This window comes from Ambystoma mexicanum, chromosome 2q, assembly GCF_040938575.1.
Source record: "Ambystoma mexicanum isolate Mex_15411 chromosome 2q, UKY_AmexF1_1, whole genome shotgun sequence".
Classification (NCBI taxonomy): domain Eukaryota; kingdom Metazoa; phylum Chordata; class Amphibia; order Caudata; family Ambystomatidae; genus Ambystoma; species Ambystoma mexicanum.
The window spans coordinates 1,178,446,548-1,178,464,968 of NC_090924.1; the positions used below are offsets into that span (position 1 = coordinate 1,178,446,548).

Sequence of the window (18,421 nt, forward strand, 5' to 3'; positions counted from 1 at the left end):
GGGGACAACGGACCTGGCTATGGGGTGAGTGAAAGCATAAACACACACACCTAGTTGATTGGGAAACAGGGCACAAGTGTTCCTTGCCTGGCATCAGTGCATGTCCCACAGTCACCATGCCAATGCAGGGACACAATCAGCATGCAAAAGTGGGTGACCACAACTGGCATCTACCACATGTGTCAATGGATGGACACACCATCACAATCTGAACATTGATGGACAGGCAAATGCAATGCACTACAGGTACCAGAATGCATCAGTGCCATGTCACAATACCCAGCAAATCCCAACTCAGTTGCCTACCCCCCTATCTACCAATCTTAGGGAGACAGACCCTACACATGGCCTGACCAGCAATGCCTTTCACAGGGCGCATCAGGGCGAATGAGGGTCTGCAAGTGCACAGACCCAGATGCATCTGTCACACACTCACATTCCCAGATATATGCGCTGTCCAGTTACTTGCATGTATTGGCACTCCCTATGTCCCATTCCTTGCAGGTGATTCCTGTTATCCATTTCTACCATGGCTGATGACCCCTGTGAGAGATCCCCAGATGCAGCAGGAGAAAGCCGACAATCGTGCTCACATCCGAACACAGTCGGCAGACACATTTCTGGTGCCTTCACCATTCTGGTTGGGCACTAATGTACGGCCAGCGAAGGTGGCGAAGATAGTCCTGGCTTGTGCAATGTTGCACAAAATGTGCATCAGGCGGAACATACCCCTTTCCCCGGACATGGGCATGCCTCTAGCGGACACTGATGATGATGGTGAGGGGGATGCAGTTGTAGATATGCAACAACACCAACGTAGGGATGTCAGGGATGGGGAAGAGCCGACCAGGATCTAATTGAGAACTACCTTTGGACACCCATCCACTGGACATAACCCATGGCACACATTGCATGTGATACAGTGCAATGCTAAAGCAGACCACTTCACAAAAGGAATGTCCAGACATAAATGCCTTTTCACAACTATATGTATTTTGAAGGAAACAACATCACAAAATGTGTGACCCATCATCCCCTCCCCACCACAGCCTCCCCAACTAACCATCCCACCACCCTCTCCCGAACTAACCCTCCTGACCACCCCCTCCCCAACTAACACTACCAAACAAACCCTCCCAAACACACTCCCTAGGATGTAGTTGTTCAGGGTTACTTCTGTGGCTTCTTGTCACCCGACTTGCCCTTCCTTGGTGACCCTGATAGGCGCAGGGTGCAGCGCCTTGGGCTGCTTTGTTGGGCGCTGGCAGGCGTGGTGATGGTAGAAGGGGTGGAGGGTCAGAACCAGCCGGAGGGAACGGGTAAGGGACTCTGCTAGTGCAGAGATGGCTTTGTTCCCCTCTTGTCCCCTCTGTGCCAGCAGGACTGTTGCAGAAGTAGAGCGGCCCAGGTCATGGGCACAATGCCGGCTGGTGGCTTGCACACTTTCACGCATCAGGCGTGTTTCCTCAAACTGCATTGTCACGTGTCCAGCCATCTCCTTGTGCCTTGATTCAATCCTCATGATGCACGCATCCATTTCCCGGATATTGGGGATCGGTGGTGGTGGTCTGTGCAGGTATGGGGTGTGGTCCGGTGACCCCTCTGCGCTGTCCCGCCTTCCTGCATGGCATTGTCGTCTCTGGATGTGGCAAGGTATCTGGGAGGCTGGTGGGGAGGAAGCAGCCATCTTGGTTGGCCAGTCAGCTGTGTGTCTGTGGAACCCTGCTGTCCCTTCATAGGTGCAGCTGCGGCTGAAGGGGCATCTGGCTTTGCCCCCCCGGGTGCACATGCAGCTGCAGGGGCAGCTAGCTGTGCCTCCATGGGTGCAGGGCCAGCTGCAGGGGCATATGGCTTGGTCACAGGGCCCGCAGTTTACATCGGTGGGGCTGGTGTGGCCTTGGCAGCAGTGTTGCGGGGTATGGTGCCTCTGGGGGTGAGATGGGCATGACATGTCACCTCTGTGACATCCTATGCCTTGCAAAATACAGTTTTAACTTTATGTGACATGATGGCTGTGCATTGAGTCATGACATCAGGATGGCTTTGATGCATGCATGTGTATGTGGTAAGGGAGCACATTGCCCATGGTGCATGCACGCTACCTTGGTCAGGTGTATGCCTTGTACATGTGTTGCTTCTCATGTTGTCACTTTGTGCTCATGACATGTACTCATGTAGAGATATATGTGTTTGGATGTTTTGGGGGCAATGCCTGGGTACCCCTAGGTAATGGCCATGGTATTTTGGCCATTCCATGGGTTGGATGTGGTTTGGTAGCATGCATTTGGACATGTCTCCATGTAGTGTGTGCTGCATTTCCCTGTCCACTGTGTATTGTTATTTTGGTGTGGCACTTTGTACTCAGAGCCATCTGCATGTGTTCCTGCACCGGCCTCTGCCGCTCCCACTCCTTCGATTCTTTTGAATTGCAGTACACTGCTGCATTTCTCTTCCCAGGCCATCAGCTTGGTTGGGGAGGCTGTCCCACCTCCAGTGGCCATATATTCCCTCCTGTGAGCTGAGAGCAGGTTGCAGACCCTCAAAGTGGCCGCAGGCAAGCTTCCAGTTTCTGCGAGGATGTTGTTTCCAGTCCCGGTGTTTCTGTTGCCAGTGTTTCCATCAGATACATGCCGGTAACGGTGCCAGTGACATTTCTGGTGACGGTTACACCGAATGCAGTGGTTAATGGCGGTTTTTCCGTTCTGCTATCGCAATGCTACAGGCATGATGGATTGTATGCTCCTGCAGGGATGTGATGTGCCATTGATTCCGTGGTTGAGGTTGCGGGAAATGCTGCCACCGGTTTCACCGAATCACCAGCACATTACCGGAAAACTCGTAGTGAGACCCGATGATTGGAAAACAATTTAGAAACAATAAGGTTGTTACCACCAATCTAAAGCCTAGAAAGCACCACAAATAATGTTTAGAATTCCTTTTACAGTACTAATGTCATGCCCAATATAATGTATTGGGTCACTTGGTTTTATATTTAGTATACATTTTTTAAAGGAGCCTGCAATGGCTTCATCAGATAAATGAGCTTCACTCTGATGACTGAGGTCCTGCAATGAGTTCAGTGTGTCACAAGTCCTTATCTGCTGCATGTTGAGAATTTAGGAGTCTCTGGAAAAGAGCACTAACATAGTCCTTCAATTACAGTAGAAATAGGTGTTAACAGTATTGCGGCACAGAGCTTTAACTGTCTCTCTTTGCAGGGTACAAACATTGTCTCTGTTTTCCAAGTGTTTAATTCACATTATGTCCTGGGGGAGTGACATGGCACTGCCCCATTGGCCAATTTCCAGGCCATGTGATCAATTATGGCTCGGAAATTTCATCTGGCCCAGAGAATGGCCAATTAGTGGAAGCCGCATTGTTCCCCCAGTGGTGCTGCACTGGTGTAAGGGCACTCAGGAGCCCTGCCACCAGAACAGCGACATGGCTGTCAGTACGGTGTGCCCTTGATGAGAGGGAGTGCCGCATTAAGAGCCCCCCAGCTGCGGAGGGATTGCAGCGATGAGAGGTCTGAGGGGAGCGGCATGGTGCTCCTCCCCTGGGCTGCACCTGACAGATGCAGTTCAGAAACAAAAGCAGCCCTCCCCCCTCTCTTTGCCTTCATGAGGTGAGGGGCAGATGGCTCTGCCCTTCCCCTCACTAGATAAAATGTTCACTGGGCCACACCTGGAAGATGAACATCATTCATAATAATCCCTGCTGCTGCTTTGCTGGGCCGCACCTAGCAGCGGCCGGGCCACTTTCTAAGTTCTGCCAACCTCATCATGTTGTTAAGTGTTTGCTGGGAACGTGGGTTCCATTTTTCAGTGCATAATAGCCTTATGGGCCACTCTCTTTGGCCGTCCTGGGAATTATGGTCCCTGATGATCTTGTTAAATGCCCTTTGTGCACTTGGGCCTTTAACTTGGACTTCAGGGCCAGATCTATAAAGCTTTATTCTAGAGCTGAATTTCATCTTGTTGTTGCAGCGGGTTCAAACTTGGAAGTGTTCTAGTATTTCTACCTACACAATAAGCCATTAACATGTTTCAGTAATCAGTGCCTGACTTCAGTTCAATGTGCCCATTGTTTTATACTTTCAGGGAAAGGAATTAGTTTGTTAGCGATTATGGTTTTGGTCGGAGACAGTCTGCACAACTTTGCTGATGGACTGGTTCTTGGGGCAGCTTTTTCATCCTCAACAGAAACTGGAGTGGCAACCACGGTGGCAATCCTGTGTCATGAAATACCACATGAAATGGGTAAGAAAAAACGTTGTGGCATTCGCCAAACTCCTGAAATCAACAACAAAAATAGGGAAAGAAACACAAAGTTATGGGTTTGTGTTTCAGACTTTGATGAGACGTACATATCTCGACTGATTAATGCTTTATAGTCCCACCAGACACTGTATTGCACTTGCAAATGGGAAATTGGATATAACTCTGCACCGCATTTTCGTTTGGTGACCAGAAACCTGTCTTTTGTTGATCAAAGAATATCTACAATTATTAGGGATCATCAGTGTATCATAGCCGACCGTCTTATTGTTGGAGCGTTGGGGTATATTTAACAAACGCACAGGATTAAAAAGGCTTGAAAAAAAAACTTGTACCTGGAATGTGACAGTAGCATGTTCCATTTGAGCCAAGTAACACATGTCATAGCGCCACCTAGATGTCAGAAAAGTCTGTCTTGGGTTGATTAAGCTAGTTATAAAGTAGCACTGGTCTATGAGAAAAATGCAATTGTCTGTGCAAAGGGCTTGCTTTTTAGGTAATTTGCATAACCACAATACATTGCTGATGTGGCTCAGAACTGGAGGTGAACTTCCAGCGATGGTTACTAGGTGGGGTTGTGGCACGTGTCACTAGTCTCAAATAGAATATGCAACTTTCACATTTCAGGTGGAAGGGTTCTCCATCCTTTTTTAAATGCACCATAACTAAACGGGTGTGTGCTGTGTACATACATACACACGCACACGTGTTTTGGCATACATGTTGTGAGCAAAATCAGACTGGCCATGTACACTCTAATTGAACAAATGTTCTTTCATTTGTACCACATTTTCCCCACAAACTCCACTACTCAAACAGTTTGTTACAAAAGGAATGACCTGCCATTTGATATTGTGAGACACTTTTTCACTGGTGCCTGATCCAATGTATGCCCTGCCCCGTCCGACTTTCGCTGTGAGTCTGATTTGAAATGTGCAATGCACAAAGGCACACTAAGGTACTTCTGCAGTGGTGGCCGCCATGGCAAACATAAAGGCTAATATAGTTATGCCGATTTCAACAGATTGCACCTACTTTTCTAATGAAGGAAAAATAGGAACAATCAATTGGAATCCTGCCTGCCAGAACGCTGATCCTAAGTGCAGTCATGAGAAGTTCCTGCACAGGATGTGAATCCTGTGCGGGATCTCTGGTGTGGCATTTCCGCATAGGGTTCATGCAAAATGCAGGTTCTCTCCAGTCACCCACATCATGTTAGCAGTAATGCAGAGAAAATGCACCAACCTTTTTAGAGCGTTTACCCTGAAAATGTGACAGAATGAGGGTGCATGCATAGGCGGTTTTTCCTGACCGGTTACAACATCTTATTAATGTAAATGTTTTTATGAGACCTTATTGTTAACCTTAATCTTATTTTTTTTTATATCAACAGGAGATTTTGCAGTGCTTCTAAATACAGGACTCTCTGCAAAGATTGCCTTCCTATTTAATTTTCTGAGTGCACTTACTGCCTTTGTTGGACTATACATTGGGCTTTCAGTATCAACAGATCCCAGTGTACAAAACTGGATTTTTACTGTCACTGCGGGAATGTTCTTGTACCTGTCATTGGTTGAAATGGTGAGCAGTTTGCATTCATATAATTCTCTTCCTAGCGCTCAAATAGTTTTGTAGAATATGAGATGTACAGGATTCAGAACACAAAAAGGCATTAAGAAAAGTACCTATATGAGAGTATTTCATGCATATGCGCTATTTCATGTGTCATTAAATCCCAGGGCAAGCTGTCACTTGTATTCTTGGCCCACACCCAGTTTATGTTCAGTGATGAAGTCGAGGGCACAGCATGAAGGTAAGTGATCATGACAGAAAACGGCTCAAAACATACCTGTTTCCCCACTCATAACCCTGCCCTCCTCAGCTGCTATCACTTGTCTATCCTAAACTTCTTATACTTTCCTGAAAACATTTTGTCACTTCTTTATTCAGTCCCACCTGTTCAATATTTAAACCATGTAAGGTGCTCCGAGACCCTCTGGGTAGGGATAGCGCTAAGCACACATTAAAATAAATAAATAAATAAACATACAAATAAATAAAACCTGTTAAAGCCTTACATTATTATTATTATTATTATTATTATTATTATTATTATTATTATTATTATTAATCTTGTATTTATTGAACGAGGACCTAGCTTCGTGACACAACATTTTAGAGAGGTATAAAACAATACAGATACACAACAGAGTGATTTACAAAGGTATACAACAGTACAGATGCATAACGGAGTGCTGTTCAGAGGTAACAACAGAACAGATATACTTAGGGTGTAGGATACAGAAGGTTACAGAGGAGAGGGACAGCTGTACAGGGTGACGGGTAGCAGAGGGGCAGACGGCTTATAGCGAATCAGGTGACACTGGGGGCGATGTGATTGCCTAGGTCACCAATGAGTGTAATGATGTTATAATATGGCTACATCAAGACAGTAAGTAGGTGTTGGAACATTGCAATGTTGTCAGTTTCAATGCAGACAATGCAGTGGCAGAAGGTAAAAAAATGATATGTGAAATAGGGCTTCTGTCCCAGCATTCCTATTTTTCTCCCTTAACCTTGCCTGTTTTAAACAGAACATTCTACCACTCATTGATTAAAACATTCTCATAGCAAAGAATCACCCCTCCTCAGGACATTACATGCAGGTAACGAACCATGGCTCTCGTTAAAGACCCTTGTTGTTTGGGCCTGTTAACTTGCGTCAAGGCTCATTACCACCTGCTAATACCCTCACAATGCAGCATTATTACATAAAGAAACCAAAGAAAACAATTGGAGGACGTGCCTAGATCCTTGCTGGTAGCATTGTTGAGTTGGAATATCAGCTACAGGATTCAGAATGTTGGTAGAAAATCAGCACAACTTTTTGCAGTGATTAAGGCCCTTAATCTTCATCGGTATCCCTGAGAATAACATTAACCATTCATCTGATTAAGGGCACACGCTCTTTTCACGAACAAAAGGGCCTTATCACGAGTTGGGCGTTATCCCGGATGTAATACCGTCCAACTGTAATTGCATTAGAGACAACCGGTCTGGCACTATCAGCAGCGGATCATGCGTTGGGAGTTAACCGTAAATCCCCATTCCCCATTGGGTCCATTGAACTCAATGGGGCATTTTTGGCGTAAATACCGTGCACTAATACAGCCGGTGGTAATTGCGCCAAAAACAGAGCGCTAAATGGGATTTTCACCTCTAGTAAAAAGCTAGAGGTAAAGGCAGTAATAACGTTACCGCTGCATTTAAGGGCTACCACTCCAACTGGTGATGAGGCCAATATATCTGCACTGCAAGAAATCTCCTTGTGCTTCCTATAACTTTACCCCATCTGCTTGGTACCCACTCAGACTTCCCCTAAGCTCCCCTGTCAGGCTAAACACAATTCCCACTGATTCCTTACCCTATATTCCTATATTACCAACTTATCTGCTGGCAACATCTCCTTCCTCACTGTTTTCCTTCTCTGCCATGGGCCCTGCCGTTGAAATGTACAAGAGTCTCTTGGATTGCCCTTCTCTATTCCTATGGTGGCCTTTTTTAGGTACAAAGTGGTTCACTCTCACTGCACCAGTTATTCCTTTTTTGGCATAAAAGCATTTCACGCCCCAGGCATTATGCCATGGTGCTAATGGCTATAATCAATGCCCCTCTGGGCCATTCTAGTTGGTAAAGACCTTTTAAAGGCACTTTCTGTGTATGAGCCTGTCCAAACTTGAATGCTGGTGAAGTAGTGTAAGTAATAGTTCAGCAGAGGGCCTTATCCACTGTTAAAGGTGTGTTGATTCTCTGCTAACATTCTGTGCCAATATTCGTGTTTGCCTGTGGAGGCTTCTTGCACGATAATGGCACACTTCATGTTCTCCCATGGTTGTTTTAACGTATTCTTCATGGAGCATGAGATCAACACTCACAAAGCAGCCCCAGTCATTCATTGCAAACCTAATTTGAGTCTTAATGTGTCTGCTGAGATGACTTGGGGTAGCTCAAGCACAGAACTCATTAAAGAGTATGTGTAATAATTTTTTTCTCACACCCTGATTTAAAAAAAAAAAAGAATTATACAAGGACACTCTGTGAAACAGTCATGATCTAATTTTTGGCTTCCAAAAAGTGAGACTGCCACCCAGCAGAGTCCAATATATGGATCCCTAATCGCATGTAGTAGACAACCATTTCTACAACTTCCCCACTCCTCTTTCCCCAAGGCCCAGCAGAATGTATGTCAACATTGTCAGATAAGTCTTGGTTATTAATATTCAGAATTGAAAGACACAAATTGATTTCAGTTTGATTGAAGGACAGGGTGCCATCAGTTTTTACTCCGTCATCAGCATTAGGTAAGGTGCTGTAATATCAATGTATCAAATTTTGGTAATTTTAACCCTTTTTGTCATTATCAAAATTAGACAGTTTGAAAATAAGATAGAAGTTGATAGGCAGCCCTAAGGTCACTCTTCAGTAGTTTTAGCTTCTATGTTTAGCTATCATCACTGTTGCCTTTTCCAGCTCCTTACTCAAATTATCTCCACTAACCCCCCTAATACCTTCCTTTCCCCTTTCAGCAACTCAGTTTACTGACTTCTTAATCTCTAAAATTACGAACCTGCCTCACGTTCTCTGAGTCAACCTGTCTTCCCACCTTCCCCTCCGCACCTGCTCTCTCCTCTTTTCCTCTACTCTCAGACTAAGACAGTCACCTATCTGCATCGTGCTCACCCTACATCTTCACCTTTTGATCCTTTCCCCTCATCACCGATACCTTTCATTTATCCTCACATTGTTCCCCATCTCAATTGTCTCTTCAGTCTCTCTCTTCTGCCATTGTCCTTCCTCTTTTAAACATAAAATCATTAGTCCAATTCTTTAAAAAACACCCTTGACCCCTTTCCTTGTTCTCACTATCACCCTATCTCTCTCCTGCCTTTTCTCTTCAAACTAATGGAGTGGATTGTTTGTGATAAAGTCTCTTCCTACCTCAGCATCTATTCCTCCCTCCTCTACAATCCAGATTCCGACCAGCCCCACTCCACCAAAATGGCTCTTCTTCACGTCACCAAATTCATTCCACCCAGCACAGCAAATATTCTTCAGTTCATATCCTTCTTGATGTGTCAGAGGCATTTGACACTGTGGGGCACCCCATCCTCCTATGTTACCTTACTACACTTGATCTTTCTTGCACTGTCCTTCATTGGTTCAGTTCCTATCTTTCTAATCCCACCTTATCAGTCTCTTGGGCCAGCTCTACCTATAACTCTCGTCCTCTTGAATTTGGTGTTCTCCAGGGTTCTCTGCCTTCCTGTCTTCTCTCCCTATACAATCTCTCTCTAAAAACGTATATCTTTCTTTAATCTTTCTTCCCATTTCTACACAGATAAAACTCAACTATTTTTCTTTTTATCTACTTTTTCTGCTTCATGTTAATATCTCGGTTTGCCTCTCAACTGTTAAACATTGGATGCGTACACACTGTTTCATTTAAACCCATCCAAAAAACAGAGCTTCCTTTCTTTCCTGCTTCCACCCTCTCTCCCTCTGTCTATATATCCGGTATCTCTTTCCCTCCTGCTTTTCTCCCGTCATTCACCCTCAGCTAGAAATCTTGGTGTCATCCTCGACTCTCCCCTTTCCGTTACTACTAACATTTCCACTCTTGCTTGTGCCTGCCACCGTAACCTTTATAACATTCGATGTTCCCATCCCTTCCTGTCCCCTCATGCTAATAAACGCATCTTCTTATGTTAATGTTAAAGGTATTTGTACCATGCACTGCCACCACCGGAGTGGTCCCCAGGTGCTCTGGCAGATCTGAAATGTACGGGGGGGGAGGGGTTAGTAGGGTGTAGTGGGAATAGGAAAGTGAGAGTTTTGATGTCCTGTTGGCAGCTTCAGTTCGGTTTGCACCATTGGATGAGCTTAAGTGCGGTTTTCCGGTCGGTCCATCTTCCCAGTGTACTATTGTGGCGAGTTATTTGTTGTTTATCTGTTGTTGCAAAATGGTGAAATATGTGCAGATTGCTGTGCAGAGCTGTGGTTCTGTGAGTTTCTGTATGAGAAGTGTATGTGGAAAGTTGAGGTTTTAGAGTTGAGTTAGCAGCGGTTTTCTTTCCTCTTTAACTTTGCATTTCTGCTCTCAACATCTATGATTATCCTGTGTGATTGTATTTTGTCTGCCTAGTTGGCAGGCACTTTGAGGGCTGCCAGTTTTCTTCTGTGTTACTCTTGTGGTGTGTTTATCTGGCTGATGCAGACGTGTTCCCCCACACCGGGCTGGCGATGTTTGGGCTAGAGGGTTTTGGTCACTCACTGCCCGTCCTGTGTGGGGTCCTTACCTACCTAGGTTTCCTCTGTGCACTAGCTGTATGTGGACATGGGTGGTTGGGGCATCCTCCCCCGGCCCTCCGGTTGGGGAATATTAAGTTAGGGGTCATGGGTTACTCCTTTGGATTCTTGTTTCCCGCTGTGTCTATGCTTCCTATTTGTTTCCTTCTGGTTCTGGAGCAAAGAGAGTTTTGAGTAGCTTTCTGAATTCTAGATGATCCCTTGTGGTGAATATGTTTTTTGGTAGGTCCTTCCAGGTTATTCCTGCCAGCTGAAAGACATTTTCTTTTATTGTATGGTTTTGGTTCTAAGCAAATCTAAGTGCATGATCTAAGTAGTCTAGTCAGATGGTAGGGGGTTATTTTCTCATTTAGGAACTCTGCTCCTTGGCCGTGGATTGCTCTTTACGTTATGCACATCGTTTATTAATTTATTTGCTGTTTGTTTGTTTTTTGTTTATTCATTTATAATGCTCACCAGACCCAAAGGTATCTGCTGTTTTATTGGTAGCCAGTGTAGCTTCATCAGCGCTGGGGTAATGTGTTCTCTTCGTGGTAGCTTGAGCAGGAGTCTGGTTGTGTCATGACCCTTGCCCCTGGCCCTCACTGGCAAGTCGGTCTTCCAGTTAGGGCCAGGTCACAGGCCTTAAAGCCTCATCCAAGACTCTCTTGGAGTCAGTCCTGGCACCTTTGGTGCCAGGCTCATAACCATCATGAAGACCAACATTAGAATGGGACTATTTACTTGGGACTATTTAACTTGGGTGGGTTCAGCCAACATGGAGGCACACACATAGCTCAGTTACAAGGAACTGAGCTATGCGGTCTAGTGGACTACTTTGGGTGTGGCAGGCCTGGGACTATTTTACCTGGACTACTTTACCTGAAACTATTTAAACCGCACCCAAACAGCAGAACATGCTTTGCGTTATTCTGCTGTGGGCAGCGTAACACTCACCGTGTCCAGTTCTTTGATGCCAGCTTACCTGAAACCAAGAACCTCCAGAGAGAGAAAGAACACTACGAAACCTACCTGGAACAGTATCCTATCTTCAGTCCATCGCCGACTTCAGTTCCCCTCACCTGAAGGTACGAACTCTATCATCCGGCACCGCATGCATCCTGGAATACCATAACCTGGAAAGAGGAGAAAGAAAGACAGCATTAGTAAGCGTTTACTCACGTTTCCTCCCGAATGAAGAAAGTCACACAATTCATCTCCTGGTCAGTATCATTGTTGAAGCACTACGGCGCTCGGCGAGGAACATCGCAACCTTCAAGGATAGAAAAGACACAGGTTAGCAATATAAAAGGTGAAACAGAGCCGCGCATCGCACATTACTCACCGGACAGCATCGCGCACCCAACGCTTTCGCCTACCGGCCCATGCTCATCTTCAAACTGCATGACAACACCAAAATACCTTTCCATACCTAAAAGGAAAGAAGCAAGACATTATTATTTAAACTAAGAGGAGCATAAGAACTTCATATAAAGACTGTAAAGCAGCAAACCTACGGAGTCGCAGCAGGCCTGGATTCCCACAGGGTCGGCTTGCACCAGTGAAGTAACTTGGTCGCTACTCGCCCCCCACATCTACATGCCCCTGCCACAGGGAGCAGGTCGGAGAATCCACCTTTTGCAATATTAAGGTGAGGAGAGGGCCCAAGGGGGAGGAAGGAGTTGATGCCAAGGGAGGTGGGAAATCATAAAGACAATCTGGTATTGAATCCAGATCTCCTATATTGCAGACCCATCTTTAACCAGAGGCCTTACCAAGGGACCGGGAGAGGGTTCGAGAGTGCAAATCATCCAACCAGGGCTGGGTGGCGTCCCCGTGGATACCAAGTGAGCGTAACAGGCTGCAGCCTTTTGGATGTGCACAAATTTCTTTATTAGGCGTTCCGGCATTCCTAGGTAAAGGCTGTTGGCATAGTCTACTCTGGACATAATGAGTGCAGTGATAGTGAGTGTTTTGTGGGTGAAAGAGAGGAATGATAGGATCCTTTTTACCACATGTAGGAGGAAGAAACATTTCTTGATTATAGCGTTTACTTGTGGCTCAAGTGTTAGTTTGTTGTCCATCAATACTCCCAGGTTCTTTACTATCATTGATGGACTCAGTGCTGTTCCTAGTTCCATCGGCCATGGGATGTAGTGATTGTTTTCCCTGCTTTTGTATATGTTCATTATTTCTGTTTTTCCCGGGTTGAGTTGGAGGCTTTTAGTGTTCATCCAGCTGTAGAGTTCTTGTAGTCAGCCTTCCACGTTGTGTTTCCTTCCTGTGTATCTTGTATTTTGTAGATGAACTGTGTGTCATCAGCATAGTTGTAGCAAGTGAGGTTGTGTTTTTTTAATGAGCTTGATTAGTGGCATCAGGTATATGTTGAAAACAAATGGGGATAAGGAGGATCCTTGTGGTACTCCACAGGTGGATTCCCTTGGAGTGGATTTGGAAGTTATGATCCATATGATTTCTGTTCTGTTTATTAGGAAGAATTGAATCCATAGTTGGGCTAGATCAGAGTTTCCTATTTGTTCGAATCTCCCATTGAGGATGTCATGGTTGAATGTGTCAAATGCTGCAGAGAGATCCAGAATTATTAAAGCTGTGGTTTTGTCTGAGTCTGCATTAGCCTTTAGATCATCCCAGATTGAAAGTAGTGTTGTTTCCATTCCTCTCATCAGTCTGAAGCCTACTTGTGCTTGATCCAGGAATAGGTGTTATTCTATGAATTCTTGTGTTATTCTATAGACGTATATTTCAAATAGTTTCGCTGGTTATGGTATGTTGGAGATGGGTCTGTAGTTGGAGAGTTCCTCCACGTTTCCTGCTGTGTCCTTGAGGAGTTTCTTGATGTATTGCCGATTTGAATGATATCAGTACTTTCCCTGTTGAAAGTGACTGGTTGAAAAGGTTTCTGTACTATTCCATGGGTGTTCCTTGTGTGAGGATTGATTTGTCTATGTCTGGGGGGCAGGGATCCATGGGGGAGCCTGCTTTGTTGCTTTAACTTACCATCTTGATGAATGTCTGTGCTGATATTTGGGGGAAGCTTCAGAGTTTGTGCTGGTGATCCTGGGATGGCTGGTTGGGTTGCATGTTGTAGTTGCTTGGTCTGCTTTGTATGATTTGTTGCACGGTGCTGATTTTGTTTTGAAGTGGTCTGCAAGGTCGTTGCATAATTTCAGTGAAGGTATTGGTGTGTTGTTGTAGCCAAGGAGGTTTCTCATTTCATTTATGGTTTTAGAAAGTTATTTCTGGGTGTGTGCGGCTTTGGTGATTCTGTTGTTGTAGTATTTCTTTTTGGCCGTGAGCTTTTAGAGTCCTTTTGGTAACACGCATGCAATTGATGGGATGCATAATAACTCTGACACCAAATAATTGAACCAACTCATGAAGATGGCAAAAATGTCTGTTTTTTTATCAATTGTCTAAAACGGGGAGTTACAACAGACATCAACGGACATTCGCTCGAGCTCTGATTGCATTTCACATAAAATCACATTTATATAGAAAGAATCATAATATGTGATGTCATACTATGTGGAAAATACAAGAAACCTGCAACAAGTTGTGTTAGGCTCAAGGGGAACATCTAATTATACTTTCTGTAAGGGGTAGGGTTGTGATTGGGTCTCTACTGTTAGGTTGACATCTTCTAGTCCAAGTCATCTTCAACTTTATTAAGTACACAGTATATCATTGTCTCTCAAACTATAAACTCCTTCATTATATGGCCCACTACAGTTGGTTGGCACACTCATGCTAGTCTGGAACATTCGGCTCACTAGCAGCACGTAAACTCATACCCCAGGTGCCAGGAGGTGGACTTGACTGTACCTCCCACCCAATTAGCCCAAAGTCTCTCATCACCCATGCCTTCTGTCAGGAAGATTGTCTTTGAACTTGGCCTTGGAGTGTGTTCTTGTCTCTGGGAATATCTAGACGATGATAGTGCGGACACGCACTATCATCGTCTAGAACTCCTTGCCCAAAAAATGTCTATCCTTGGGTCTATTTTGGTGCATTTAATTGTCTTAAATGAATACTACTTGGCACACATGGTGTTCTTTTTTGCACCTTAACAAGGGATTATTCAGCATCTCACATTCACCACTTTCAAGAATAGATAACCAGTCTTGGCTGCTTCACCCTTGACACCAGACCAGGCAGCTTTGCCATTCATTTTCACGATCCCAGCTAATTCTTACTGCAACACAGCTCTCGACCTTCTCTCCATGGGTCTGGGCTTACTAAATGTGTGACACCGATGTCCAGATTCTATAGAATGCAAGCTCCACCTGCAGTCTATTCATTACGTATATCCAGCATCTATGATCACTTAGTCTACTTGTGTTGCTGCATCTGTACAGTTATTAAACAGCCTGTATTTTCTGCAGTGCTCTTCACACGTGCACTCTTTATGATTCTTTATTTCGTCATTAGTTTCTGTAAGGGTCCTGCACCTTCTTCAGCCTGTCTTCTCTATGCGTCATGTTTCGCTTCTTGTGACATCACCCGCTCCTTGTCTTACTCTTTTCATATTCCTTTATGGATTTCCTCCATTAGATTGTCATCTCTTCAAGAGTACATCTGATAGGGTTTTCTTAATTGATACCTTTTCTCAAAGATTTGCTGCAGAATGGTCACAACTGCTGGTGTCAAGCATGGCACAATCTCAGGTCTCCAACATACAGGTGGGAGGGGAGGTGGGACTTCCTGCAGAGGCATTTGGCTGCTCCTCTACAGCCTTATGGATTTCATTTTTGTATGAGCGGATTTGTTGTTGGAATTGTAATTTATTCACCTGGTCATTTTTTTTTCTCCTTTCTGGTTCAAGCTTCCTGGTTTTTCTTTTCATGGCGCTGAGTATCGGGGTAAACCATTTTGCTGTCACTCTTTTGCGTGAGGGGGTGAAAGATTTTTCCTTGGATATCTTGTCTGTTGTTCTGGTGATCCATGTGTTCAGTAGTTCTGTTTTTCTGTCAAGGTCAACTTCATCCAGAGTCATTGCCGGTGGTTTGTTGATTTCCAGTAGTTCTACTAAGTTGCTATTTTTGATGGTCCTCCAGTTTCTTTTCATGCTAGGCGGCAGTTTTCGCGTTGTTTGCCTGTTGATTTGGCTAGCATGATCACGAAGGGGATGATGAGGTGGTCACTCCAGAGGATCTGTATTGGTGGTGCCGTGGTGATGAGGTCCTGCAGCGAGAGTTGCTCCTTTGACTAGCTGATGTTGATTCATTGTCTTCAGTTGTTTGGCTAGTGATTTTTGTGTGTTAGCGGTTTCTTCGTCAAACCAGATGTTGAAGTATCTGGGGATTATCAGGTGTCCTGCTCGATGGCTAGGTTGGTGATGGCTTCAGTGAAGGTATCCATGAAGGTTGCATCATATGTCTGTGTTCTATACACAAGGACACGTTTGAGGTTATTTTCTCTGTTGTCTTTTCCCAACTTGACACTGCTCCTCCCTTATGGCATTGGTGGCCTTCCATCTTGCCCATCTCGTATTTTTTCCCTACCTGCCCATGCCTCTATTACCCCCATCTACGTTCTGCTTAACGTCTCTCATTTGACAACCACCTTCTTTTTCACTTTCTCTGCACTGTCAATGAATCCCTCCATGGTTTTGCCCCTTCCTATCTTGCCTGTATAATCTCTCTCTACCGCTCCACCATTCCCTCAATTCTGTGCATCTTCAACATCCCTCTGTCCCCAAAGCCCCATGTACCACATCATGTTTCCATTCATTTTTGGACCTTGCTCCTAAATTCTGGAACTCACTTCCTCTGCCTATCTGCTCCACTTCACTTCCATGTTTTCTGTGCTGCCCTAAAACATGTATTACTCTCAATACCCTAATGTTCAATCGCTATCTACCTTATACCTGTCATATTACAATTTTGCTGTACCATTTTTGTTATTGTAACATTAGTGAGGGGGAATTGCTCAGGGGCAATGTGTTTATCTCGGAAGAAAGACAATGTAGCACAACACAGGTTTGAATCCGAATCCTGCTCTTAGAAACTAATCTCTGCTGTTAAGCACGTTATAAAAGAACAATTATAATTGTTCAGAGCTTTGGGCAAAGCACTTTTCTAATTCAATAAAATACAAATAACGCTACAAATCAGTGGGACTTTAGTGCCCCCTGTGGTGTGTAGTGTAGAAAGGGAAGGAAGGCACTTCAGCCTTTACACATTCCTGGCAATGTAATTTGTTGCTAGCCGGGTGAGCATGTGTGACAGGCTGTTGTCTAGCTAAAGAGGAAGTTTCCCCTATGCCAGAGCTCCTGGTGTCAGATCGCACCTAAATACTACTTTCATGGCTGCATCCTGGACGGCAACAAAAGGACTGTTAATTAAGGCTTTTGTGCAGTGCGTATATTGTGCTGACAAAAAGAAACTTGAACTAACCTGTTTTACTTGAGTTTGAGTCACCGTCCATGTACTCACTAGCTCACAGCATGCACCAGTGCATTCTAGCTAGTGGATCTGTTCATTATTCTTCTGGGAACATTGTGCTTACAAACATAAGTAATGCGCTTGTTTCTATTAAGTTTTGGAATGCTGCTGGGTGTGGAATGAATTACTTCTGTAAGGCAGTTGGTATTATTTCTTGTCAGCCTGTTTTTTTGAACAAGCATTTCAAAGGTAGAAAGAATTTGCATATATAGCACTGCATAGCTTGTTGATAATCCACAAAATGAAGACCTGTCTCTTGCAGGGCTCTTTGATAGTTCACAGAGAACAGAGATGCCTCTTGAAAAGCTCTTGCAAAGCGCAAAGAGAGACAGAGAGGACCCCAATTTCATTTGTATTTTATTCTTTAAAGCGCAGACCTAGCTCCAGAGCAGCAGATCCTAAACAGAGTGTGGGTAGCCAGCATTTGGACTGGCATCCTTTAACAGTAGTACAGTACTGTGAGTTAGGGTCTGTGCACCGGTATGTGTTTCCAGTGGAATGATCCCTTGATCAGGTCTCTTGAAGAGATATTGTACTGTGCTCAAAAGCAGAACTATTGCAGTTATTTTATATAGAGCTGGTATGCCTTGTGAATTATCTTTAATTGTGCACGCAGAAAATGTCTCTTGCACGTTTTTTTTGACATTGTAGATACATTGTCTCCCATCAGGTTCTTAGAAAATGAAAACACAGAGCAGACTTTTCTATTGCGATGCAATGGACCATTCAAAGCAGAGGTGACTTCTCTGCCCCTTGTAGACTAGTAGAGATCAACAAGAAGGGATATCTGAGCTGTGACTCACTACTCTATTGAAGAACCTTGCAGGAGACATACCTTCCTTTTCAAGAGAAATTTCTGGGCTATGAATAATAGTTTACATATCTGCTCACATTCCAACAGCATATGAAGAGATATCACTGTTCTAGCTGTATTATTAGAGCCCTTAAAGAGGCATTTCTCTTCTGTGGGCACGGTCAAAGAGATATGCAAGATAAACCTCTGCTCTGGAAGTATTACTGTAAATGATTGCAACGGGAAAGTCTTCTCTGTTGTTTTCATTATCTAAGAGCCTGACAAGAAACATTTTCGTCCTGATTTACAGAAATGTTTTAAATGGGACTTAACCCATGTTAAAACATTTTTGTAAATTAGGTCCTTGCAAGAGGCATCTTTGATATGATATGATAGGTTATTTATAACGCGCTTAATACCCAGAGGTTTCTAAGCGCGGACCTAGGGATCCAACTTGTGGTGCTCTGTGTCGTCTTGCTTCCAAGCAACCATGTTGCCCTTGAGCTATCCTCCCGAGACACTTACTTCTGCTTGTACAGTTA

At 44.4% G+C, this 18,421-nt stretch overlaps 1 protein-coding gene across 2 annotated transcripts in view; it reads left to right on the forward strand.

Annotated features, from left to right (window-relative positions):
• Nucleotides 1-18,421, forward strand: part of SLC39A12 (solute carrier family 39 member 12) — a 787,521-nt gene that overhangs the window by 730,060 nt on the left and 39,040 nt on the right. The window contains exons 11-13 of one of the 2 annotated variants that reach the window (XM_069648576.1): nucleotides 4,101-4,259; nucleotides 5,671-5,858; nucleotides 6,017-6,090. In XM_069648576.1, the coding sequence (XP_069504677.1) occupies nucleotides 4,101-4,259; nucleotides 5,671-5,858; nucleotides 6,017-6,088 (419 nt within the window). In that variant the 3' untranslated portion in view covers nucleotides 6,089-6,090. The remainder of the gene's footprint in view (nucleotides 1-4,100; nucleotides 4,260-5,670; nucleotides 5,859-6,016; nucleotides 6,091-18,421) is intronic. The other variant, XM_069648578.1, reaches the window with a different exon arrangement.